The sequence below is a fragment of the Schistocerca gregaria genome, chromosome 4, assembly GCF_023897955.1.
Source record: "Schistocerca gregaria isolate iqSchGreg1 chromosome 4, iqSchGreg1.2, whole genome shotgun sequence".
NCBI classification, from domain to species: Eukaryota; Metazoa; Arthropoda; class Insecta; order Orthoptera; family Acrididae; genus Schistocerca; species Schistocerca gregaria.
Window position 1 is genome coordinate 71,625,951 of NC_064923.1, and position 19,128 is coordinate 71,645,078.

At 42.9% G+C, this 19,128-nt stretch overlaps 1 protein-coding gene across 1 annotated transcript in view; it reads right to left on the reverse strand.

Moving 5' to 3' along the window:
* Positions 1-459: 459 nt before the first annotated feature.
* The window catches only part of LOC126267596 (Down syndrome cell adhesion molecule-like protein Dscam2), a 222,942-nt gene continuing 204,273 nt past the window's right edge, over positions 460-19,128 (reverse strand). The window contains exons 18-20 of the mRNA XM_049972898.1: positions 18,363-18,539; positions 8,245-8,426; positions 460-876 (exon numbers count right to left, since the gene is read on the reverse strand). Coding sequence (XP_049828855.1) covers positions 769-876; positions 8,245-8,426; positions 18,363-18,539 — 467 coding nt within the window. The 3' untranslated portion in view covers positions 460-768. The remainder of the gene's footprint in view (positions 877-8,244; positions 8,427-18,362; positions 18,540-19,128) is intronic.

Genomic DNA, 19,128 nt, shown 5'->3' on the forward strand with positions numbered 1-19,128 from the left:
TCTGTTAACTGACTATGTCAATCATAAATTAGTCATCATAGGGGGATGGATGAAAAATGTATGCACCATAATGCATTAAAGTGGAAGGGAGAAATGGTTGGTATGTGTTACCAGATGAGCCAGAGAAACTCCTTAAAGCTTTGCTTCTGCAAGAATATAATGAATTGAGGCATTATTTAAATATGGTTAGCAAATATAACGTGTAATTTCATATTCAACCTACAGCAAAATAGTAAAGCACATTCCTTATACACATGTATTCCAGTACCGCATACATTTTTTACACATATGTCTCTACACCACCATATACACAAACATATTGTGAAATTACTAGCTTGCCTACTCACCATCACTCATCATAACAAAACAACTGATATGCCAGTGAAGCAGCAGGTAACAGATAGTACGAAAATATTTCTGTGATAGATTGGCAAACATTTCTAATTGTGTTGTGTACACATTTTTTTATGTGACAATCAAGGAGAGAGTAATGTTACGGAAAAATTTGTTGAACATTATTTATTTTAGTAGTATATACAAGGATCTTATTCAGTTGCTGCAAGAAGTTAATTTTGAGACTTAGAAATAAGGTAAACAATGAATATATTGATCAGCAGTATATATCAATGATTTTTGTATTTCAAAACATGCAAATATTTGTTGCACATCAATGATTCAGCATAACATTTATGAGAATAAGGCACTTAGTTTCCTGTCTTTAAACAGCTTTCATCTCAACATTTCATGTCATTTGTGAATGTTTGAGACTCAGTATCTGTGAGCCTGATAAAGACTGTGCAGTGGTATCCAGTCAACGTCCTCAGCTTCACTCTCCACTTTCTTTTTTATCTTCATGTATTCACTGCAGCTTTCATACTATGAAAAACAAAAACAGTCGACATTATTAATACATGTGTACCTAAATATATATTAAATGAAAAGCAATAGGGCCAAGATTTTTTCAAAGCCATAACTGCCAAATGGGTTACTGCAAGAAAACGAAACACCTACAGCCACGGCTGGAGAGACGACATTGGATTTACAAGGTAGTCTGCATAAACCAGTTGTTGGCCACTGAAACATTGTATATATGGATCACGATAATCTCTTCAGCTTCAACTAAGGCCAGAAGATGGTGCATTGAAGTGCCAAAACTGATAGCTACACAATAAATCACCTCATACGGATGGCTGTAGGTGTTTCATTTTCTTACAATAGTGAATGGCTGTATCCCCCAGACCTCCAAGCACAAGAATGGACATACAAAAGCCAAATAGGCTGGTTTGAGGCCCAAGTGACACAAGCCACCACTTGGGCACCAAGGTGGGAGGGGCCAGTACTGTACAGGACATATCACGGACAGCAGCAGTTACTTGCAGCACCAAGATGAGAGTGGTGCCCAAGAGCAAGATTTGTATACAGTGTGCATCACAAACAGTAGTGGAAACTGACAAAAGTGAAAGTGTTCTAGGGAAAAGAGAAAAGGGGGGGGGGGGGGGGGGTGCCAAATGGTATGTCACTTGTGTGGAAAAATTGGTCTTGTTATCCCCCCTCCACACACCTTCCGTTTGTGTAACTTACTGACTGCACCTAGTTGCTCTATCCTCTCTCCACTTTGTATCTGTATGCTCCCACAAACAGCACTTTACTGTGCTTCACCCATACCCTGCTCTCCTCCCCCCTCCATGCACCAGCCTCCTCCTTACCCCTACCACTCTAATTGCTTCTCCCATCATGCACAGCTATTCACAGTTGGGTCTCATCAGCCAGAGGCAGTGGTCATGCATGTGTGAACTGCATTTGCATGATTGTGTATATGTATGTATGTATGTTTATTTCAGGTGAAGGCCTTCTGGCTGAAAGCTTACATGTTTAGGCCGACATCTACATATACTGTGTATTCTGCAAACCAATGTGAAGTGCATAATAGAGGGTACTCCTATTATACCAGTCACTAGGGCTTCTTCCCACTCCATTTGCATTTGGTGCATAGGAAGAATGACTGCTCAAATGTCTGCATGTGTTCTGTAATTAGTCTAATCTTCTCTTTGATATCCCTATATGAGTAGTATGCAGGGGGCTGTGGGTATATTCTTTGATTTCCAGCCTAAAGCTAGATCTTGAAACTTTGTAATTAGGCTTCGGCACATTAGATTATGACAGTTGTAAAGTTTTAAGTACCCCACACAAGTGAGTCACATCAAAATGATGCTCCAAATGAAGCACTTATTTTTAAATAAATGTGGAACTGTAACTATTTGGAAAATTGTGCTTGTAGTTACAGAGATGGAAAATGAATATAAACCCTTCTATACACTTCACTTCAATTATGTCAATCACTGCTCTGGAGGGTGAACAGATAGACAGTTATCTATAGCAGTTTCCAGTAAGTTTGAGTTTATCTGTCGTTGGCAAATCTGCCTCAGGCCATACCATGTATACACCTTAGTGTATTGATTGTTTTTCTTCTGTGTCAAAACAATCTTCCCACAAGAATGTCACAAACTTTATGAAGTGATGTTTTCTGCACGATTGTAACTGCGCCACTAAGTGGACTAAGGAGAAAATTAGCATTAAACATTAATGACTTGTTCTTGCCACACATACTTGGAGGTACTAATCAACCTAAAAACATATGACCTGTGAGAACTATAATTATTAATCTGCAAATGATGTAAGTACTGATGTAATGTTGTTCAATATATTGTTCTCAGCGACCAATAGAAATATCTGCACACCCATTACACCCTGTGCGATACATACTAACAGTACAAAGACCATTCATCATATCACTATGAACTATGACTAAAGAGAACTATTGATTTGTATGTTGGCATGACCAAGAATTAATAGTAAAGTCCCAGTGTGAATAGTTGCAACTCAGGTTTCCTGTAAGCACCTCCTCTTCCAGTTTTCATGTGTGTGTGTGTGTGTGTGTGTGTGTGTGTGTGTGTGTGTGTGTGTGTGTGTCACTGTGTCACTGTGAAGTGCATGGCAGAGGTTATGTCCCACTGTATCCATTATTAGGCTTGCTTCCTGTTCTGTTCATGTATGGAGCATGGGAAGAATGATTGTTTGAATGCCTCTGTGCATGCAATAATTATTCTAATGTTATCTTGATGATCCCTATGTGAGTGATACATAGGGAGTTGTGTATTCCTAGTGTCATCATTTAAAGCTGGTTCCAGAAATTTTGTTAATAGACTTCCTCACCAGGATTGTTTATATCTATCTTCTACAGTCTTCCAGTTCAGTTCCTTCAGTATCTCTGTATCTCTGTGACACTCTCCCATGGATCAAACAAACTGGTGACCATTTGTGTTGCCCTTCTCTGTACATGTTCAATATTCCCTGTTAGTCCTGTTTGGTATGTATCACCCACACTTGGGCAGTATTGTAGATTTGGTCACATGAGTGATTTGTGAGCAATCTCCTTGGTAGACCGATTGCACTTCCCCAGTATTCCACCAATAAATCGAAGTCTACTACCTGCTTTATCCATAATTGAGCCTATGTGATCATTCCATTTCATATCCCTACAAAGCGTTACACCCATGTATTTGTGTGAATTGGCTGATTCCAACAGTGACTCGTGGATATTATAGTCATAGGATACTACATTTTTTCATTTTGTGAAGTGCACAGTTTTGCATTCCTGAACATTTAAAGCATGTTGCCAATCTTTGTACCACTTTGAAATCTTACTGAGATCTGAGTGAATATTCATGCAGCTTCTGTCAGACAGACATTACTTCATCATAGGTAGCTGCATCATCTGTAAAAAGCCTGAGGTTCCTATTAACATTGTCTGCAAGATCATTGATATACAACATGAACAACAAAGGTCCCAACACACTTCCCTAGGGCACAACTGAAGTTTCTTCCACATCTGTCAATGATTTTCCATCCATGATAACATGCTGTGTCTTCCCTACCAAAATGTACTCAATCCAGTCACAAATCTCACTTGATACCCCATAACAGTTTACTTTTTGCAATAAGTGTTGGTGCGGTACTGAGTCAAATGCTTTTCAGAAATCAAGAAATGCTGCTTCTATGTGATTGCCGAGATCCAAAGCTTTCAGTATGTCATGTAAGGAAAGTGTGAGTGTGGTTTCACATGATCAATGTTTTCGAAATCTATGTTGGCTGACATGGAGAAGGTCACTCTGTTCGAGATACCTTGTTATGTTTGAGTTAAGAATATGTTCTAAGATTCTACAACAAATTGATTTTAAGGATACTGGACAGTAGTTTTGTTAATCACTTCTACTACCCTTCTTGTAGGTGGATGTGACCTGTGTTTTTTTCATAAAACTGAGCATGTTTTTTTTGTTCAAGGAATCTATGGTAGATTATAGTTAGAAATGACCAATAGTGATTCTGTCAGACATGGAACCTTTGTCCAGTTGTAACGATTTTGGCTGTTTCTCAACACCACTGATACTGATACTTATTTCATACATCTTTTCATTGGTACAAGGTTGGGACAATTCTCCTTGGTTTTCCTTTGTAAAGGAAAATTTGAAAATGGAGTTAGGCATTTCAGCTTTTGTTTTGCTACCCTCAATTTCAGTACCTGTCTCATTCACTAGCTACTGGACACTGACTTTAGTGCCACTAACAGCCTTTACATACAACCAGAATTTCTTTTCGTTTTGTTAAAGATCGTTTGACAATATTCTACTTCGGTAGTCAATCATCGCATCACACACTGCTCTCTTGACCGGTTCCTTGCATTCAAACAAATACTGTATGACTGACTAGTTACCTACCCATTCTATGAAGTAAATTAATATTTCAACTGTAATATAATATTATAACACTTATAACAATGCCGATGTTTCTTTTAAATGGTCAGTTGTACTGTATAATATGTGTTTAGTTGTCTATTGCTGTAATGGCCAAATGAAAATAAAATAAAATAATAATAATAATTATTATTATTATTAACTGTTGTATATGTCAACTGTTCTTTTAAACTTGAGCCATAGTTCCTCTACATATTCCTGCCCTGTGCTGAAAGTTTTAAGATCCTCGTTGAAATATGACTTTGCTGAATACATAATATTTCTGCTTCTTTTAATTGTCCTTTGTACTTCGGTAATCACTGTTTCCACAACTGTGTCAGGGTCACTAATACGAATTTCAACATGGACATCCTCAAAGAGGTCAGGACTGTTTGTTACTATTAAACCTAACTTATTCCCATCATGAGTGGGGTTCCTAACTATCTATTCTAGGTAGTTTACAAAAAAGGCATTTAAAAATGTTTCACAGAATGTCTTATCATGCCCACCACTAACAAAACTGTAATTTTCCCAATTAATTGGTGGATGATTAAAATCTCCACTGATGATTGGAGAGTTTACATACAAATGAACCAAGGCTTTGTCTAAAATTTTTAGTTATGTTAGGAGATGAGTCTAGTGGGCAATAAAGGAGCCACTTATCATTTTATGCCAACCCTTGATAATGAGTCTTGCCCAAAGAGTCTCACATGCAGTTTCAGTTTCTATCTCAGTGGATTTGAGTTTCTTGTTTGCTGCGACAAGCACACCACCTCCATTTCCCATTTGCCTACCGTTTTGGTATACACTCAGATTTTCCCCAAAAATGTCACTGCTATCAATTTCAGGTCTCAACCAGCTTTCTGTACCTAGTATTATGTGAGCTTCACTGCTTTTCAAGAGTGCTTAAAACTCTGGCACTTTGTTGCAAATATTTTGGCAGTTAACTATTAGGATTTTAATATGCTCACCTTTGGGAGACATTTCTTTCCATCTTACAATGATACTTCTTGGTTTCCAAAAGCTATCATTACCTGGATTGGATAGAGAGATGCCTAATCTAGAAAACCCTTGTGTACACCCCACACACAGTCAGCTATCTAAGTAGCAGGCTCTGACATGTAGTTAGGGGGGAACCTGCAGTTCTAAATCCTGTGGTCTGTCCTGTGGCACAGGCCCAGGAAGTCACAGACTACTGATGTACTTACTGTTTTTAAAAATTAGACATCCCATCAGGTAACAAAAGTTCTGACAAATTCTAATTTTTCTGAAGTGCAGCACTGATCTTTTTCACTGCAATTTCTGCATTATATTTATTTTGTTGCAGTCAGTACAGTACAACACTGTCAAACTTGTGTTTATTGCTGATATGTGTGCATTTATAATTAGATTGTAACAGCCAAATGCCTCACCCCATAAAATATTTTATTTGGGATAAAATATGTGTTTACAGTGCTGGTGTTGGATAACTGGTTTATGTCTGTGCATGCATAAGGAATTTAACTCACAGATAATTTCAGAAAAAAACACACAAATGAAACACAGGTATAGATCTTGGAATCCCTATTTTCATAGACTGTATAGAAGTGATGAAGGCAGCTACCAAAAAACTCCGTGTGTGGCATTCAGAAGGTAATATTTTTGTAGTCCACCAGATGACATCATGCTGTGCTACATTCGGCTGAAATGATGCTACACAGAAATCACCCCTCTCTCACCTTTTTCTGTTTATTGGCTCTTTGTATCAGCCAATGAAGAGTTTTAACAGAAATATTCAATAAAAATTATTACACTTGCTATTGTTTATGACTAAAGCACTGTATGTGACCATGGTATAATTAAGAGGCAGCACTGATATGGATGAGTTAGATCCTGTTCTTTTAGTAATATCATGGAGATACATGGGTCATCTCTGGTTGCTAATAGTTCAATGAGGAACAGCATAGTGTCTCATCTGAGGACGGTGGCTAGATTGAACACTGAAATACACTGAAATGTCAAAGAAACTGGTTTAGACATATGTATTCAAATACAGAGATATGTAAATAGGCAGAATACAATGCTGCGGTTGGCAGCACCTTTATAAGACAAAAAGTGTCTGGCACAGTTGTTAGATTAGTTACTGCTGTTACAATGGCAGATTATCAAGATTAAAGTGAGTTTGAATATGGTGTTGCTGTCGTCACATGAGTGATGGGACACAGCATCTCTGAGGTGGCTAAGAGTAGGGATTTTCCCATATAATCATTTCACGAGTGTACCGTGAATATCAGGAATCTGGTAAAATATCAAATCTCTGACATCGCTGTGGCTGGAAAAAGATCCTGTAAGAATGGGACCAATGGCAACTGAAGACAGTCGTTCAATGTGACAGAAGTGCAGCCCTTCCTCAAACTGCTGCAGATTCCAATGTTAGGCCTTCAACAAGTGTCAGCATTTGAAACATTCAACGAAACATCATCAATATGGGCTTTCAGAGCTGAAGGCCCACTCATGTTCCCTTTATGACTGCACAACACAAAGCTTTACACCTCACCTGGGCCCATAAACATCAACATTGGACTGTTGATGACTGGAAACATGTTGCCTGGCCAGACGAGTCTCATTTCAAATTGTACTGAGTGGATGGATGTATATGGATATGGAGACAACCTCATGAATCCATGGACCCTGTGTATCAGCAGGGGACTGCTCCATCTGGGGGAGGCTCTGTACTGGCGTAGGGCATTTGCAGTTGGAGTGATATGGGACCCTTGATACATCTAGAAATGACTCCGACAGGTGACATGTACATAAGCATTGTGTCTGATCATCTGCATCCATTCATGTTCATTGTGCATTCTGACAGACTTGAGCAATTCCAGCATAACAATGTGACACCCCAAGGGCACAGAATTGCTACAAAATGGCTCCAAGAACACTATTCTGAGTTTAAACACTTCTGCTGGCCACCAAACTCCCTAGACATGAACATTATTGCACGTATCTGAGATGCCTTGCAACGTGCTGTTCAGAAGAGATTTCCATCCCTTTGTGCCCTTTTGGATTTATAGACAGCCCTGCAGGATTCATAGTGTCAGTTCCATTCAGCACTACTTCAGACATTAGTTGAGTCCATGCCACATCGTGTTGTGGCACTTCTGTTGGGTCATGGGGGCCTACACAATATTAGGTAGGTGTACCAGTTTCTTTGGATCTTCAGTGTATAATTTTCAGTTGAATGCAGGATCCAGCTACCACATCCAATGACAATACTACAACAAGTAAATAATTCATAAAAAGCAGCTCTGCTATTGTTTCTGTTACATTTAAATGTAAAAAAATCTAGAATTTCATCTAAATACCTCTCAGATATTTTTTAAAACTGAAAGCAGTACTTTCCTTCCTTTATACAACAATTCCTACTTAAAATTTTATTTTAAGTGAGATATGTTGTTCACTACAGTGTCCTTACATCAGGTATCAAGGAATCCATTTTCTCTTCATCTGTTAGTCTAAATGTGGCATATGGGTTGACTTTTGCAGTTATCTCTGGCATCACAGAAGAGTGTCCAGACTTCTGGTCCAGTGGGATGTCACTAGTCAAGTAATCTCCTTTGTTTTCAGGTGTGGCAGTTGTATCATGAACATTCATGCCTGAAACATTCAGGAGAAAAAAACATGTAAGCATTTGAACAATTCACCACATAGAGAGATGCTGAGTCACACACAGTGGAAAAGACAGGTTTCAGACAAAGTTCTTCTTCTGAAATAGAAAACAAACAAACAAACACACACACCCACCCACCCACCCACACACACACACACACACACACACACACACACACACACAAACACACACACACAGAGCCACTGTCTCCAAGCACTAGAGCCCTACTGTGACTGTGTCTGATATGAGCACCAATCTGCTGGATGGGTGGTAGAGGAAAGAAGGAAGCATGGGGCAGGGAGGGGGACGGATAACAGGATATCAAGATATGGGTGGAGAAAGATACTGTGCTGCCTATGTGAGTGTGAGAGATATGGTGGAGACAGGATATGTCTACTGGGTGGAGAACTCTGTGGCTGTGCTGCGGAGTGGATGGGGGCAGGGAAGTGGGGAGAGAAGAATAGCTGAGAAGGGAAAAAGACTAGTACTCCTGTTGTGGGATAGAAGGTGTGATCAGTATTGGAGTGTGAACAGGGAAGGTGGTAGGTTGATGGAGGACAAGGATCAGTCTAGGTTGAGGGCAGTGGGTTACAGGAATGACAGATTTGTTGTACGAATAGTTCTCACCTGTGCAATTCAGAGAAGCTGGTGTTGTTAGGAAGAATCCAGATGATGGTGCAGGCTGTGAGACAGTAATTAAAGTGAAATCCATTGTGTTGGGCAGTATGTTCAACAACTAGGTGGTCGGTTTGTTTGTTGGCCACCATTTGTTGGTGGCTATTCATACTGTGTTAGGCAGGCAGTGGAAAAGGAGAGGTACAGAGAAGGGGTAAAGATAAGAGGGTACATTGGTAGAGAGTGCTGCAGAATGAAGGTGAGGGTATAGGGGTGGTGGAAACTGTGGGGAGGAGGGTGTAGGAATGTTAGTTAATTGTAGGTTGACACCAGGATAATTTTAGGAGCAGAAATTGTGTAAGGATAAAGCTCAGAAAAGCTGGTGGTGGAGGGGAGGATCCAGATGGTCTGGGTTGTGAAGTGGCCATTGAAATCAAGCTTGTTATGTTCAGCTGCAAGTTGCACTACAGGGTGATCCACTTTGCTCTTGGCCACAGTTTGGCAGTGGCCATTCATTCTGGTGAACTGCTGGTTGGTAGTCATACCAATATAAAAAGCTGTGTAATGATTGCAGCAGAGCTAGTATATGACATGGCTGCTTTCACAGGTGTCCCAGCCTCTAAGGGGGTAGGACAAGTGTGTTACTGGACTGAGTAGAAAGTGCTGGGTGAGTGGATTGGACAGGCCTTGTACCTGGGTTTTCCACAGGGATTGGGCTGGGATTGGGAGTGGCATAGGGATGGACTAGGTTGTTGTGAAGTTACAGTGGGCAATGGAACATCACTCCTAAAATGGAATTTCCCTCCCATCATGATCTGGTCTACTAGGTACATATGTATCCACTACATTTGTTTAAACTTGACCCACAGTTCACCTATGCTCATGCCAGGAGGGAAAAGTTCTGAGTCTCTTCTAAATGACATCATTACCTCTTTGTCTAGCTTACTGAACATGTAAATAATCTTTCTTGTTTTAGGTGCCCTTTGTGCTTTAGTTCAAATGGCTCTGAGCACTATGCAACTTAACTTCTGAGGTCATCAGTCGCGTAAAACTTAGAACTAATTAAACCTAATTAATCTAAGGACATCACACACATCCATGCCCGAGGCAGGATTCGAAACCGTGACTGTAGTGGTCGCTCGGCTCCAGACTGTAGCGCCTAGAACTGCACGACCACTCAGGCCGGCCTGTGCTTTAGTAATCGTTCTTATTACATCTGCTTCATGGTCACTGACACCTATTTCAAAATTGGCATTCTGAAAGAGGTGTCAAGTCCATTTGTTGCAATTTGATCTAATATATTTCCATCAAAAGTAATGTTCCAAATAATTTGTTCCAACTAGCTTACAGAGGAAGCATTTAATATTATTTTGCAGGAGTTCATGCACCTGCAAAACACTATAGGGTGTCCAGCGAAGGAGTTCCTGATTTCAAAATTTAATGTCTTGAAAACTAATATCAATAGATGAGTGCAACAAACAGTATGTTTATTGTTAAAGGTGTAAGTATTTGATACAGAAGTTATATACAAATTTTGAAAGAATTTGAAAAGCTACCAACAGATGGCACTGTAATCAAAATATGTAGTGCCTATAAACAGTGCACTGTGGCTCAGACCAATCAGTTCCACTGCTGAAATATAAAAGGAGGTTAGTGTACCAAGGAAGAGGTTGAAATAATGAACTACATTGAACAATTTTTTCTTTCCTGGCACTGGAATACCACAGGTTATAACACAGTCCTACAGAAACAAGGCGTACGTTCCAAACACAATTTAATGTTCCAAATTGAACTGATGCAATAATCATTTGCAAGCTCTTCACCAAATTCCAACAGATAAGCAATGTGGCTGATCATCTACAAGAGAATGTTGGACACAGGAAAACAGTAGCTACTCCTGAAGGTGTCACCACAGTTTCTGGAATCATTCAGCAAAATCTAAGGAAATCCATCAATTATTGCATAATTACTGGAGCAGGGGTGGATTTGCAATGGCAAATTCCATTGTTCATTTGCACTATCGGTGTATTGCAAGAGGTGCACATTTCAAAAAGATTGTGATGTGATTGCAAAGACTGCTTGCAGAGGATAAGTTTAATTATACATGTTGATATAGTACAAACTGCAGAGCATACAGTGTCATCTGTCAGCAACTTTTCAGACTATTTGAGACTTCTGTGTAACTTCTGTATAAAATTCTTATATCTTTTGTACTATGCATACCTTCTGTTGCAGTCATCTATTGATCTTAGGTTCCAAGATACTGAATTTGGAGATCAGGAACCCCTTCGCTGGATGCCCTGTAATTACCCCGATAGACTGTGGAAGATTTACATCTCCTCCAATAATGATAGTACAGCTGTGGAACACTCATTCCAGTGAACTGGTTTTCTCTTAAAGTTTTTTGTTACATCTGTGGCTGAGTTTGGTTCTTGATGGATAAACAGATCCAATTACAACTTAACATGCACACATGATTCTGAGTCTAACCTAAACAGTCATGCTTGTAATTTCAATTGCTTTCTTGGTGGTTTCAGTCTTTTAACTAGTTTCAGTCATAGGTGAAGCAGGTGGCACACTAGGTTCATTGGTGAAATCCTAGGAAAATGCAATAAATCTGCAATAGAAAGTGCTTACAAAACACTTGTGTGACCCATTCTAGGATATTGCTCAAGTTAATAGGACTGGTACCAAATAGGAGTAACAAGTGGTATTGAACATACGCAAAAATGGACAGCACAAATGGTCACAGATTCGTGTGACCCATGTGAAAACACCATGGTAATTGTTGTGATAGTGCCATGACATTTAACAGTGCCGCCACGACAGTACGCACAAACGGCGATAGAGGCACTCCGCAAATCGGCTGAGCGCGGGAGCGCCACCTAGCTACGAACGGCGCCGGCCGCATGTCACGGCACGGCAGTCGAATACGAGAGACTGAGTTGTAATCATGTGATCAGCTATTTTTTCTAAGAGAGAGTGTGAATATCCACGCAATTATTGTGATTAAAGGTCATAACACTTTTTGGCGACGAGGATGGGATATCTTCACTGCATTGTGGATTTGCGTGTTCGTGACGGGGCAGACATGGAACAGCTTATGCAAGCGCTCATTGAACAACAAACACAGCTGACGGCTACTATTTAGGCTCAACAAACACAGCTGACGGCAGCGATTCAGGCGTTGTCGACGTCGCTTACTCATCGTCTGTCTTCCTCTTCTCCGCCTCCATTCCCTCCTTGCGACGAGGCCGCTGAAGACTGGGAGAATTATGAGAAGCGTTTGCGGCAACACTTCTTGGCTTTCGGCGTTGTCGACGCTCCCATGTGTAAGTCGTTATTTCTATCTTGGATTTCCCCTCGGGTCTATCAGCTGCTATCTCAGTTAGTCCCTCTGCGGGAACCAGCCTCCCTGTCCTTCCAAGAAATGTGTGACTTATTGTCTGCCTATTATCGAACAAACACCCACGTCGTTGCCGCCCGCGTGGCATTCTACCGGTGTCGTAAACAGCCCCATCAATCTTACCGGGCTTGGGCAGCGGAACTACACGGTCTGAGTAGGAAATGTCAGTTTGTCACGGACACACATCACGAGTCTTATGCTGACTCAATGGTTAGGGATGCTATTCTACAGCTTGCTCCTGATAAAGAAGTTCGGCAACGTGCCCTCCAACTGCCAAACCCGTCGTTGTCGGAAGTTCTAAGCATCGCTCAATCCTTTGAAGTGACTCACGCTGCTGGCGCGCAAATCGACGCGTGGTGTGATGTAGGCGCTGTACAGTCAACTCTCGACAGGCAATTTGCCTGTTTCACAGGAGAATGACGATGTGGCAGTGGTTCACTCGCGTCAACAACGTCGCGTTGGGCCACAACACTCGCAGCAAAACCAGCAATCACAGAAGCCGGTTCGTTCCGCACTTCCTTCTTGCCCCCGTTGTTTCATACAGCACGACAGGGCAGGGTGTCCAAAATGTTGGGCCACGTGTAAATCATGTAGGAAAAAAGGCCACATTGCTTCTGTGTGTCAGTCCCATAAAGTTCCTGTCGACGAGGACGAGGCGTCGGACATGGATGTTCACTGTGTGGTTTCTCAAACAAATAAGTTGTTTGTTACTGTTTGTGTTCTGAATAAAGACATCCGCATGCAAGTGGACACTGGCTCTGCAGTAACTCTCATTAATTCTCGCACGTATTTGGTGTTGGGCTCCCCTCCTTTGTCTCCAGTTACGTGAAATCTGAGGACTTATAATAAACAGAAAATTCCTATCATGGGCCAGTTTGATGCTTCCACTGCCTACAAGTCTGTTGTTCGACCCCTCACGTTTTATGTGGTGGATCATGCGGCCACTGAAAACCTGTTTGGTTATGATGCTTTCCAGTTGTTCGGGTTCTCCATTGATGATGATGTGCACCTCATATCTGAGGATATTCCGTATCAGCAGCTGGATGGATTGTGTTCTGAATTTTCGTCCATGTTCTCTGCTGGTCTGGGTTGTGCCAAGGATTTTGAAGACCACATTACTCTTAAACCTACGGCTCACCCTAAGTTTTTCCGGGCACGCCCTATTCCGGGGGCGTTGCATGCACCTGTCAAGGCTGAGCTAGACAGGTTAACAGCTTCAGGGATTCTTCTTCCTGTTACCTCCAGCGAATGGGCATTGCCGATCGTGGTAGTTTCTAAACCAAACGGGAGTCTGCGATTGTGTGGTGACTTTAAAGCCACCGTCAATGCTCAGAGCCTCATTGACACTTATCCTCTTCCCCGTCCTGAGGAGTTGTTTACCAAGCTCGCTGGGGGCCAGTTCTTTTCCAAACTTGACCTATCGGAGGCATACCATCAGTTGCCGTTGGACGCTACTTCCAAGGAATTTCTCCTTATCAACACTCCTTGTGGGTTGTATCAGTACCAGCGATTACCATTTGGCATCGCTAGCGCGCCGGCCATTTTTCAGCGGTTTTTGGAACAGCTCACGGCTTCCGTTCCCGGCTGCATAAACTATCTGGATGACATTGTTGTCACGGGAGCCTCCATTGAGGAGCACCTTCGTAATTTACGTTCCCTGTTTCGGGTTTTGCATTCGGCTGGGTTGAGGTGCAATCTGGACAAGTCACAGTTCTTCCAACCCTCTATTGAGTATCTTGGTTTCCACTTGTCCCGTGAGGGTATACGTCCTCTCCGTCAGCACGTTGCGGCCATTAATGCTCTACCCCGGCTGTCTACGGTCAAAGAACTTCAGGCGTTTCTAGGCAAGATTGCTTATTATCACAAATTCATTCCATCTGCAGCGGCGGTAGCTAATCCTCTGCATCAGCTGTTACGCAAAAACGTCCCCTTCTGTTGGTCCGATGGGTGTGAGCAGGCTTTTGTCCGCCTGAAGTAGCTCATTTGCAGTCAGCGCCTTGTCTTGCCACATTCCGTCCGGGTCAGCACTTGGTTCTGGTGACTGACGCGTCACAGTATGGCCTAGGGGCTGTTCTCGCCCATCGGTATGAAGATGGGTCAGAACGACCCATCGCCTATGCTTCCAAGACCCTCAACGAGGCGCAACTGCGTTACTCTCAAATCGAAGAGGAGGCGCTCGCTATCATTTATGCTCTAAAAAAGTTCAGCGTTTTTTTGTATGGTTCTAAGTTTCACCTCATCACCGACCACAAACCGCTGGTCTCTCTGTTCAGCCCATCGGCGTCACTTCCGGATAAGGCAGCTCATCGCCTGCAACGTTGGGCCTTATACTTGTCTCGTTTTCATTATGAGATTCACTATCGCCCCACGGCCCAGCACGCCAACGCTGATGCATTGTCACGATTGCCGATGGGCTCCGACCCTGTTTTCGATCATGATGAACTGCTCTGTTTCCAAATTGATGAGGAAGAATGTCGTGTGGTCGAGGGCTTTCCACTTACAGGTTCGCAGGTCACGTCGGCTACTGTGTGGGACCCGGTCCTGCGCCAGGTGATCGGTTTTGTTCAACGAGGTTGGCCGGACAGGACCAAGGGCCGGGCATCGGATCCCCTTCGCAACTACCATGCCTTGCGCCTTCGTCTGTCTGTTCGTGATGGTGTTGTTCTTCTGGCCACGGATGGCGCATTTCCACAGGTCGTGGTGCCAGCATCTCTTCGCAAAGATGTTCTCAAACTGTTGCACGAAGGCCATTGGGGTATTTCTCGGACTAAGTCCCTGGCCCGCAGGCACCTTTATTGGCCCGGAATTGATTCGGACATCGCCCATATGGTTGCTGCGTGTGGCCAGTGTGCTCAACAACTGGCGGCACCTCGTACAATGCCCTCTCCGTGGCCTGATCCAGCTCAGCCATGGGAACAGGTGCACGCCGACTTTGCTGGCCCCTTCCTCGGTACTTATTGGCTACTGTTGATTGACGCCTTCTCGAAGTTTCCGTTTGTTGTTACATGTCCGTCACCCACCACTGCGGCGATGACGCTGGCTTTGTCCAAAATCTTTGTGCTAGAATATCTTCCATCCACGATCGTCACGGACAATGGCCCTCAGTTCTCTTCGCAAGCCTTCCGTGATTTTTGTACTGGACACGGGATTCATCATGTTACAGCACCTCCCTTCCATCCGCAATCAAATGGGGATGTCGAGCACCTTGTCCGCACTTTCAAATGGCAGATGAAAAAAGTCCTTAGTGATATTTCCACAGATGACGCCCTGCTGCAATTTCTGAGTTCTTATCGCTTCGCGCCTCTGGGTGATCGCAGCCCTGCTGAACTCTTGCATGGCCACCAACCGCGCACTCTACTGCACCTGCTTCACCCTGTCAGGCCTTGTACTGTGTCCCCTAGTGCGGGAAAATACTCGGTGGGCGCCGACGTGTAGGCACGAGGGTATGGATCTCACCCTAAATGGATTCCAGGGGTGGTCAAGGCTCTTTGCGGGCACGGTTGTTCGCCATTACGACCAGATGCGCCCACGAGTGGTGGTCCCGCCGGTGCCACCACCCCATCCTTCGCCTCCACCAGCCCGAGATGAGAGTCCTGTCGCTGCTGCCGATCTACCGTCCGTGTTGATGCAGCCGACGTCGCTGCCGCTTCCGAGTATGCCGGAACCGACCCCAGTCACGACGCTGCCTTCTCCAGGACCCATCTCGCTGGAGCACACTCCCAGGTCCATGACACCTATGGATGCTACTCCAGAGTTTTCACACATCATCCAGGAGGCACGTTCCACGCACGAGCTTCCGTCCTGGACATTTTCGACCATACTCTCGTGTCTCTGCGCGGGATCTCCTCGGGGCCTCACAAGAGGCCATGGATGTCTCCGCACTGTCCACGTCTCCAAGGAAGTGAGTGTTTTTTTTTTTTTTCAAGGGGTGAAAAGTGTTGTGATAGTGCCTCGACATTTAACAGTGCCGCCACGACAGTACGCACAAACGGCGATAGAGGCACTCCGCAAATCGGCTGAGCGCGGGAGCGCCATCTAGCTACGAACGGCGCTGGCCGCATGTCACGGCACGGCAGTCGAATACGAGAGACTGAGTTGTAATCATGTGATCAGCTATTGTTTCTAAGAGAGAGTGTGAATATCCACGCAATTATTGTGATTCAGCCCTGCTGAACTCTTGCATGGCCACCAACCGCGCACTCTACTGCACCTGCTTCACCCTGTCAGGCCTTGTACTGTGTCCCCTAGTGCGGGAAAATACTCGGTGGGCGCCGACGTGTAGGCACGAGGGTATGGATCTCACCCTAAATGGATTCCAGGGGTGGTCAAGGCTCTTTGCGGGCACGGTTGTTCGCCATTACGACCAGATGCGCCCACGAGTGGTGGCCCCGCCGGTGCCACCACCCCATCCTTCGCCTCCACCAGCCCGAGATGAGAGTCCTGTCGCTGCTGCCGATCTACCGTCCGTGTTGATGCAGCCGACGTCGCTGCCGCTTCCGAGTATGCCGGAACCGACCCCAGTCACGACGCTGCCTTCTCCAGGACCCATCTCGCTGGAGCACACTCCCAGGTCCATGACACCTATGGATGCTGCTCCAGAGTTTTCACACATCATCCAGGAGGCACGTTCCACGCACGAGCTTCCGTCCTGGACATTTTCGACCATACTCTCGTGTCTCTGCGCGGGATCTCCTCGGGGCCTCACAAGAGGCCATGGATGTCTCCGCACTGTCCACGTCTCCAAGGAAGTGAGTGTTTTTTTTTTTTTTTCAAGGGGTGAAAAGTGTTGTGATAGTGCCTCGACATTTAACAGTGCCGCCACGACAGTACGCACAAACGGCGATAGAGGCACTCCGCAAATCGGCTGAGCGCGGGAGCACCATCTAGCTACGAACGGCGCTGGCCGCATGTCACGGCACGGCAGTCGAATACGAGAGACTGAGTTGTAATCATGTGATCAGCTATTGTTTCTAAGAGAGAGTGTGAATATCCACGCAATTATTGTGATTAAAGGTCATAACAGTAATGATTAATAATCAGAACTGACAGATGCTTGAAGATGGACACTATTATCCTGTAAAACCTTACTTACAAAGTTTCATGACCCAATATTATGTAAGGCATCTAGGAATATATACCAGCCTGCTATACAAATGGATCACAAAGAAAATGTTATACTAATTACTGCAAGCACTAAGATATCTAAGCAGTCATTCTCATATATGGTACAATGAAAATTATCCTCTGACATGCACTTCACAATGGCTTTACAGAGTATGGATGTAGATGTAGATTATGAACATATACTATGTTGAAATGTTGGAAAGGTCTGGTGTGACCATTTGACTTTATGCCGAGCACCATAACAGCTCTCTTTATGATAAGAAAAGCTATAAACACTAACCTTCTGCTGCCTGAAATGTAGTATTAATTTGCAATCTGTGTTTATACATTCTTGTTGACATGCTGTTTTCTTACTCTACTTTTCTGGAAGTTTATATTTATAATGGGATTATTATTACAAGGCATGTTTATTTTTTCTGAGTCTGAAGAACAGCATGACATATTGTTTTAAGCTAATTATTATAGTTGCTTGTATCACGTCTACTCGTCTACCAAGATTCTGCTTATTTCACAAACAACCCCCCCCCCCCCAAAAAAAAAAAAAATCATTTTCTCATTTCAAAATGTGAAGACAGAAATTGAAGTTTCAAAGGGCATGAAAAGTAACATAACATTCCAAAATATTTTCTTTTACAGTTATATTATTGTGTAAAATTTTAGATGTGAGCTTTTTGTGTAGATTTGTGTGACATGTAAACAGAAACTAAACACAGTAAGAACAGCAGAAAGATTTTCTTGGTTTACAATGCATGCAAAAAGAAAACAACCCAGAGCTTACCTTCACACTTGGCACCTGTGTTATTCTGTTTCCTTCGTCTAAAATACAGCAACATTCCTATTCCGCAAATAATCCCGGTTAATGCCACAACAGTGATGGGAATTATGGCGCCAAGTTCTTTATAGAAATTCTTACTCCTATAACCTCTATGTCTAATGAGCTCTGGTTGAACAATTTCTGCAACAGAGAGGTGTACCTACATATTAAATATACTCAAGAAATTAAAGAAGAAACTATCAAAAAGAGCACCCTTTCACAAATAAATGCAGTGCAATGAGTACACTAAAGAACACCTGATTTGTAAGATTGTATTTAGCCTATTAAATTTCCTTCACTGCTGGTACTTTTTTAAAACAAGATTCCATTGATTCATTCTTTCATTCACAAATCATCTACCATAAATCCTATAATGAAGGAGAGTCTTCTGGGATTTGAAACAGGTCATGACATACATTAACAGACAGATGCTGCCACTGTAGGTTACTTGTGTAATGAATAATAATAGTGAGTTATGACAAATGTTAATCTGAATTCTCTTAATTATGTGAATTACTTCTAGGTTACATTTTTTAGAAATGAGCAAAACAGCTACCCTAGGAAAAGCCACCTTTTAACATTTTTAAATGTTCGGATAATAAGTTGCCGTCTCTTTATCTAAGAATAGATGATGAATGCAGCTAGCTGCTATCTCTGTGTAATGTCTTGTTTATATAGACGTGTATCTGTTGCCTTTAAGATCCCTTCACCTTCACACATAAATCTATAC